Below are 8,968 nucleotides of genomic sequence, written 5' to 3'. Positions count from 1 at the left end.
AAGATGAGAAGCTTTTAACAAATCTTCAGCAATATGAAAGACCAATAGCCCCATCTAGTGGTCAAAGAAGGCTGTCCTTACCCTGACCTCTCTGAAACCTTTGTGATTCTTTCCCTGAGGACCCAGGAACCAATATTCACTTTCGATCATCCTCTCAGCCCAAAGCAGTGTGCTGTAGCTGTCCTCACCAACACTTGTGTAGCACATAGGAACGTACATAGGGTAAAGGGAGAGGAAGTCAATTGACAGCCGCTGTACTTTAATGGCTTAGGTGTAATGATGACTTTCTACCAACAGATGTCAGACATAGTGGACATTTGCTCAACTATTAATTAGCATATACAGAGAAGAAAAAGTCAATCTAATATACAATTTATATAATATACCTCAGTTTTAAGTTGTGGAGACTGTGTAATGATGATGTTTAAAAAAATATAATACACACATGACATGGTTCAATTACACTGAACCATGAGTGTATTATTTTACTTTTAATCTAATTTTATTTAGAATAAAACCATTACATTAATTCAATATCTAAAGTTACTCGACAGCAAAGCTCATCCAATATTTGGAAAATTAAATTACCAATAGATTATCAGGAGGAAAATACTAATATTTCAAGAAAATAGCACTATCAAGACATCTGTTGTCTCAGCAGCTATAGGTTGAAATTATTTTGTCCTTACTACTTTTATTGGATTTATATCAGGTGTCTTTTTTTTCAATGGTAAAGTTTTGGTCTTAACTATTATTTATTTTAATAGTTTCAGGTATCATACATGTGTTAATTTGATTTGTTTAAATATATATGTAGCCTGGCTGCATCGTACATAGCTCACACATTGTGCAGCACATTGGTCTCACACCTGGTATGAAATGTTATATATTATTATATATATTTTTTTTTTTAAAGCTTTAATTTGCTTTGCTTCAATGTGTAAATGTGAACAGGTAGCCTGTTCAATTTCCTGTGTTTATGCAGCAGTACTGTCCACAGTGTAGCCCACTCAAATTAAATAATCAATTAATACAAAAATATCAAAATAATCAGCATCATAAATTAATATCCTTAAACTTTGTGTAGGGATTTCTTTAAAGATGAAATTATTGTTATTGTCACATTCCAGAGCAGTGGGTGGCGGTAGAGCTTTTCTTGCAGCACCTTCTTTGAAAGAGTAGAAGAAGAAGCAGGCTAACAGCAGCTAGCGCGAGCGCCACCAGTTGCTGCTGTAATGTTCGCCTGTCCAGCCGGGGTGGACTCCTCTGCCAAGGCGCTGTCCTGCACTACTGTTGCCATTTGGATAAGGTAACTAGATGTGGGGAAGCTCAGTCTGAGATAAAAAAGTCTGTGACATTATATTTTTTTAATAGTAACAGTATTTCTTCATGTGTTGTCAAGAACATAAGCTAACGTTAGCTCACTGTAACTGGAGCTGAAGTTAGGCAGTTCGCTGACTGCCATGGTGCCGAAATTCAGCTGAACACACATGCTGGACTCCACATATTGGAGTCAGAAGTAACGGTAATACGGTTTAAAGTGATTTTTAGATTAAATTACGTCCTTCAGTTTGGCATTAGAGTGTTATAAATCGGTTAAGAAATGATCGCCTAACTTTGTTAACTTAATGTGTACAACAATGCTTATCAAAGTGCACCGTTCATTAACATGTAAAGCATAATGAATATGTGTTAGGGTGCTGTCACTCTTTAGTTTAAAGGAACTATCGTGCGTTTGCCTTTTTTCTGTGGTCGTGTAGGCAGGTGTGAAAGCTATAATTCAACCAGGGCGCCGAGAGGAAGGAGCTTTCGGCCCGCAAGTGAACTCTGGTGCGCCTTTTTACGGTGAAAAGCAGCCAGAATCAATGTAGATATGTGGCATTAGTATGAATCCAAAAGTTGTTAAACTCATACTGCCACATAATGGTGTCATCTAGCTATGTGTAACGCTATCCAATCAGAAGTGTAGATTTGATAGCTCCATGTGTTCCCCTGAAAAGTGAGCAAAACAAAGCAGGCACACTAATTTGACAGCAACCATCATCTCTATTATGAGATAGAAAATGGATATAAAATACTTTAGAATAAGGTGGCACTTTTAAACTCAAACACAACTTTAAAATGAATCGATTATGTACATACAATATATCTATATCAGGAGACAGGATGACTCAGTTGGACCAGCCACTGACTGACTGACTGATACAATGCAGATACAATATCTGCTCTCTGCTCAGGTGAGGTTTAGATTCTAGGAAAGCTTAAAGGTACAATGGGTCAGAAAATAATATATAGGGTTTCTTACACAGATAGTAAGGATGTGTAAGACCCATGGAGCTAGATAAGCGGGGATAACAGCTGTACGACTAACAGGCCATGGCATTCAGATGACACTGCTGAAACAAGCCACTGTAGTTTAGTCTAGAGCAGAAGTCAGATAGATACAAGGCCAGGCCACGTCGCATCTGCTCTCAACTCCTGTGAGTCAATTATTCAAAGGCAGAAAGATTAAAGGTGCTGTATGTTAGCTCAGAGCTTGATAATGGTGTCTCTTGTCATGGTGTTCAGTAGAGTCATGACTGCACAGCCTGTAGGGCCTACAATGCAGTGCTGGGCTTCCATAGGAGTCTCCCCAGCAACATTTGACAACATTTATTTAACTGTATATAAATAAATGTAGTTTTGTATTTAATGCATAAGTTGCTTGACTCTTTTAGAATTCATTAACTACACATCCAATATATGATAACTGTGCCAATGTCTAAGATTATTCTTATTATTTTTTATACTGTACTAAAACTATGTTTTAATACTCCTTTATTAATCTTGAGATATGCTTAATTCTACTTAAAGGTGGAGTATGTAATTTATTTCAGAAACACTTTTTGTTATATTCCATGGAATGCTCTTAACATCCCGATAGCAATGAATATATTAAATGCTTTGACAATAAATACATTAAGAAAATTCATTTGTGGAAGCCGTAGTGCTGTAAAAAGCACGACCAATCATTTTAGCCGGCCCGGCTAAAATAACTGGATGGCCTACCTGCCTGTCAGCCTTCCATCTGTGCACAAACTTATCTCGTGCCCTCATTGGTCATGTGCGCGTTCGTGTGTGTTGGAGGAGGGGCTCTGTAAGGAAGTGGCAGATTTTTTCCGGCTGTGTATTTTCAAATTCTAGCGCACTCGAGCTGGTTTCTCCAAAATTACCTACCCCACCTTTAAGTTTCTTCAAAAAGACACAAGAAATAAAGGCTTTCTTTAAGAAAAACAACCCTGCTCAGCAAACTATCTAGTATGATTGAATTTACTGTAATTTCTATTTAGTTTGGATTTATAATTTAATATGTTTTTAATTGTACTCTTGGTTTAATGTTGGGACATCTTTACAGGCTTCACTATGCGGCGGGGGGAGCACGCTTCCCAGGCTTTCCAGGCCCCGGTGGATGTCCATGCCAGTGTAGATGGGCAGATCTACATGTTCAACAGGAGGCCCAATGAGTCTACTGCCTCCTCAGATGATGAGGAGCTCATCGTCATGGAGATGAGGCCGCGAGTTTCACTGCAGGAGCCGGACAGTCTGAGGAACATCCAGCTGCTGGAGCGGGAGGTGCTGGACGGGGACAACCTCAACAAGCTCGCACTGCAATATGGCTGTAAGGTAAAGATATTGAATAATCAATGATTTCTATTTAAAACAAATTGTCCTCAAAAATGTATCTGGTCCTTATCTCAAAAGAATGTTTCCTTTTTAACTTTATTGCTATTTATCAATCTAGTTTGTTTTGGGTTGAGTTCAGAGATATCAATTGAAGATATCTTCTTTTGAATATGATAGAATTAGAAAGCACTCGGCTTTGATGCTCAAAGACGCACAAAATGAATACTTTGAAAAACTCACCAGAAATGTCTCTGTCGACCCGGTTAATCAAGATAATCCACAGATCATGTTGTGAGCAGCTTCATGTAGGAATATTTATTTCCTCTTTGGTTGAGCTGTAAAGTAAGATAGCTCAGAAGAGGTATGTTCCATATGGCGTGGTTATACAGTTGGTCAGTGCACTTTGGTGTGAAAGAAACTAGCTCTTACATGCCAGGTCATGATTTGTGGGAAGAAGACATATCTCTAAGTTTTTCGAAACCTTTTTTTTTGGTACCATTTAGTCGCATTATATTTGAGAGAAGGCATACTACGACGATATCTCAATGATATAACACTCGGCAACTACCACCAAAACAAACTAGATTGGTGAATACAAGTAAGATTCCTGATTCCTTAAAAATCCTGTGTTTCTGTCAACAGGTGACGGATATAAAGCGGGTGAACAACCTCATGCAGGAACAAGATTTATTTGCACTGAAAACCATCAAAATACCTGTTCAGAAACACAGCTTTTTAACCGAGTTGCACACAAGTGACCCTCAAGAAGAAATGCCACACTCAACCCCCACACCAGTGAAGCCTCAGGACCGAGCCAGAGCCCAGCCACACCTGCAGGAGGTCACAGACTTCCTGATGGAGGTGGACCAGGATATCGAGAAACTGATTCAGAACACCAACGATCAAGATGAAACTTTTTTAGATAACTCTGAGAAACAACAAAGGTTTGGTTTCAAAGGACAGCCTCTGAAGAGTCACGGCGCAGACTGGGGCATCCAGTGGTGGAACGCTGTGGTGGCCATGCTCCTGATCGGCATCGTCCTGCCATTATTTTATGTCATTTATTTCAAAACAAAAGATAGTGGAGTAGCTTCACCAACAGATGGTGGAGGTGCTTTATCTTCCATCCCCTATTCAAACACCTCGGGGACAGGAGCCGAACACTTCCAAGAACCAGGATAAAGCACACCGGAATCATTTTAAGACTGATGATATTTAAGGTGTCAATCAAGATAAAGCCAACTCTCTTAACATTTTCACACAACACCCCCGTGTGTCAGTGACATTTTCTTTCTGTTTTATACTATATCTGTGATGCTTGAGGCAGATACTCCAATGACTGTGTTGAAGAGAAATGGATGAAAAAGTTCAAATCTTTGTGATATTTTTAGAAAACTAACGGTTCTTTCTTTAAAGAGTTGATGTAGTAACATTTCTTACAATATTACTCTCGGTTATGTTACCTCAGGTGATTTACAACATTTGAGGCTGATAAGTAACTGTTGTGTCTTGAACCTCCTCACATGAACACAGCTGAATAGTGATACTAAATGTATTGTGTGTGTATTCTGAGGGAACACATCAGCTGTAAGTATTTCTGTGTGGGCTTCACTACAACTCGCCTTTCTATCATTGCCTTTTGCCAGTATCAACATATCAAGGGTCATCATATCATTGTCATGTATCAAGCATAATCATGACATCTGTCCAATACAGTAATATATATATTTGCAATACTTTATAATATGAAAAATGGGAGAAAAGTGTATGAGGTTAAACTATATTTGACATGGGTTTGAGCATTTATTGTGTGCCTTGATTGAATTAACTTATTTGTGGCTGTGTTATTGTCCACTCATTGCCATGAACATCATGCCTCTCTCTGGGTCTGAATTCAGTGCCAAAAGTGTAACATGTGTTTACAGTAAGATGTTGGTACAATATACTTTATATTTTACATTACATACATTTTACGTGACATAAAAAAGTGCCTTAAACCTTCATAGTTAGGTTTGTATGGTATTAAGTCCACCATGAGCAGGTGGTGAATTTGTGTGCCATGTCCAAAGCACTTTTTAGAGTCTAGTATTGAAGCTGGATTTTGTTTAAAAATGTTCAAGTACATTTGTAAACTAATTGGTGTGCAAGATGATTTTTATTCAGCATGTACCTACCTGAATACAAACCTAATAGTGTGAATTTAATCTCTCACAAGTTGATGTGTCTTGTTTATTGTCTGATGTTTTTCCTTGTCAATTCTTCCTTATTTTATAACACGTGTTTATTGAGATTATTCACAGACACGCAATATACTAGGATAGACTATTCACTGACACCCAATGTAATTAAACACTTACTCACATTTTTTTTAGTATATCTTTAATACAGGTTTAGTTTTGAGAAGTTGCAGTACTCACAGTTACCAAAAGATGGCAGCATGCACATACAATCCTACTACTTGCAGTTGCTAAATGAAACTGCATTCACTATGTGTGATGTCAGAATAGTCATTTTGAATGATGATAAACTACCACTAAGTTCTGTTAACACTCGCATGATATAGATCTTGTGAACAAAATATCAGTAGCCAATAGTAGCACTGAATATCTATATATATATATAAAATGTCTTTGTACTTACAGTAAAATCCAAAGAATACAAATGCAGTATGTGAGGAATAACTTCAATGTTACAGATATTTAGAAACAATGCTCAATAGTTGCAAACCCATTGATAAACATAACATTTGAAAGTGTCTGGCCCCCGGATGCTCGCTATCATGGGGTCTGAACCTGGATATTGTGTTTAAAAGATAATACACCCAAACACTGCAAACTGTTTGTACTCTACATGTAAAGCCAAATCCTTCTGAGACCCATCCAAAAAACATGTGTTGACATTGAGGGGATACAACCTATATTAGTATTTATCAGATTATGTTCTCAAATGTATCTGCCGTACACAACAAAAACAAAAGCTCCTTTTCACATTAAGCATTCAAGTCGGGTACACTGAGGCCTACTTAGAAACCAAACTGTGATTTAGTGCTTTGACAGAAAAAGTTCTTTAACCTATGGGACTCAAAATGTTCTTTGTGATGGCAAAAGCTGATATTCTTCAAATAAAATATGAGATAGCTCTGATCTGTAATATGACCAGCCAGAGACAACATTTAGAAAACTTGACTCAAGCGTTTGAGTTTTTCTGAGAGTCTGGAACAAAAGTTGAGTAGTTGAGCTCTATTGCTGCGGAGGCTCTATGCCTTTTATTATTCTATGACCTGAGACCCTCCTCTCATAACTGCAGCTCACGAACCCTGCTCTGATCTAGCTCCAGGCCGCACTGCGCTGGCGTCCTGCCAGCTCCCAGGCTGAGTCTTATCCTACTGTTGACACATGCCCCCCTTTTTCTCTTTTACCTCCAACCTGGACACTTCTACTCCCTGCCTTTCTTTATTTGATGGAATCCACATCAAGTCTGCTCCTGTAGAGGACATATTTACTAAATATAATGGAGCTCTTACCTTCAACAATCCTAATATGGTGTGTCTGATTCTTACCATGTCAATGGGAGGAAGGGTTTGGCTGACACATTAGTCCGAACATTTCATTCAGATGCAGAACACTTTATGGTCCATTACAATTACATCAAATTGACATTTGAATCACCTGAGGGGGACTTTTATTTGTATATTTAAGTTGAAAATGAGTTACTCTACCTGAAGTATATGTACAGTTTGCACACTGTAAGGGGGTGCTCTGGTGTCACTGAAAAGCTGGTTTTTAATCCAACACATTTCTTGGGGCAGAGCGTGCTTTTTTGGAGGTGGTGGCTGAAGCGGAGGGGGCTTTCCCCCTGAACAAAGCACAACCCTCCATACAGTCTGGGTGGAGGGTAAATACAGTGAAAAGATTCACGAGCAACCCGAAGCTCTGCAGCTTTAAGAAGTTTGCACACTTGAGCAGCTGGCAGCGGGCCACTTGGCCAACATAAACAGTCCTAATCCTTTTTCCAAGGAGCTTTCAACACTCATCTCTCTGGCACAACGGCCACCGACTCACTCTCTCTCTCCCTGACATTCCTGCCTGTTTTCATTCTGCACTGCCGTCACCAGGAGGCGCTGTGGCCCTTACAATGTGAACGCTGTTGATCATTATTCACTGCTAAGGTATGTGCCTTCCTTTGATTTTCCCCTGAAGCGAAACAGGTCTCAGTTTTCAATCTTAGTGGGAATGGAGGCTTAGTTTCACAATGTCATGTTGACCTGAAGCCCACAGAAGTATGGGTTGCTCCTACAATTGGTGTTGACAAAAAGTAAACTGTGAACTTTCATATGGTTTCTATTCTTCACCACCAGGCACTTTTATATAAATCAGCTTTTGGTGAAAGGTTGGCAGAATTCTTTTTTTTGTGTTAAGCTTGTTGGAATCAGCTTTTTGCTGAAAGGTTATCAGAAGTTATTTTGCACTCATGCCAAAATAAATCATATTTAAGAATTACAACTTTAGAATTCAGACCAACTAAAATACCACAGTATATTCTCTATATTTCTGAAATAAAAACATGTGTTTTAGAGTTATAAACATAAGTACAGTGTGATTGCTGTGTGAGTGAGACTGAGGTCTGTTTGAATGGGGGCAGGGAGATCCAGGGTTTTGATTTCCTCAGCTCCCGGGGGGATTTGGCAGACACAGGGTAATTTGTAGTGAAATTTCCAGCGCAGTTTGTTTTGCAGGTGGCTGAGAACGAAGGCAGGGCGTGGTGGGGAATGAGAGAAGCAATTTGCTGTCTGTGGGCTGTGAATGTGTGTATTGTTGCACAGCAGTAGGTTTAGTGTTGTGCTGGTATGTGCTATGGTCCAATGGAAAGGAGGCAGCAGTACATTCTCATGGATAAACAAAAGGATTGTTGAAATATTAAATACATTTTTATTGGTGAATTCCTTTCCAGTAAATACACAATATAACTATCTTTGTCTGGACAAGTCAGTTCATTTTGCAAAGAGAAGATACTCTCTATACTCTACTCTATGAAAAGAGTATTTCAGTTTGAAACACGAGTCACAAAACAGGGGGAAAAACGAATTCAATATGTGAAAAAGATCACATGACAAAGCAACATGAGTGTATTCGAAGCTTCTCGCCAGAAGACATTTCAGTCTCACATGCTTCGGAGTGGATTCAATTAAAAACTCTTCTCTTTGAATCCCCGGCCAGAATTTCAATGTAGTAATCCATGCCAGATGTTACAGCGCCACTTGAGGAACACACAAGGTGTCAAGGAAAGAGCAAAGACTGTTACATTT

General features: G+C 38.9%; 1 protein-coding gene across 1 annotated transcript; it reads left to right on the top strand.

Annotated features, from left to right (window-relative positions):
- The first annotated feature begins 1,193 nt into the window (after positions 1–1,193).
- On the top strand, positions 1,194–5,876 carry lysmd4 (LysM, putative peptidoglycan-binding, domain containing 4). Its single transcript, XM_034141103.1, has 3 exons — positions 1,194–1,309; positions 3,395–3,663; positions 4,306–5,876. The coding sequence occupies exons 2-3, from the start codon at positions 3,403–3,405 to the stop codon at positions 4,843–4,845; spliced, it is 801 nt and encodes a 266-aa protein (XP_033996994.1). The 5' UTR covers positions 1,194–1,309; positions 3,395–3,402; the 3' UTR covers positions 4,846–5,876.
- The last annotated feature ends 3,092 nt before the right edge of the window (positions 5,877–8,968 follow it).

Source organism: Trematomus bernacchii, unplaced genomic scaffold (assembly GCF_902827165.1).
Source record: "Trematomus bernacchii unplaced genomic scaffold, fTreBer1.1, whole genome shotgun sequence".
In the NCBI taxonomy this organism is placed as follows: Eukaryota; Metazoa; Chordata; class Actinopteri; order Perciformes; family Nototheniidae; genus Trematomus; species Trematomus bernacchii.
This window is presented reverse-complemented; position numbering and strand designations above follow the sequence as displayed.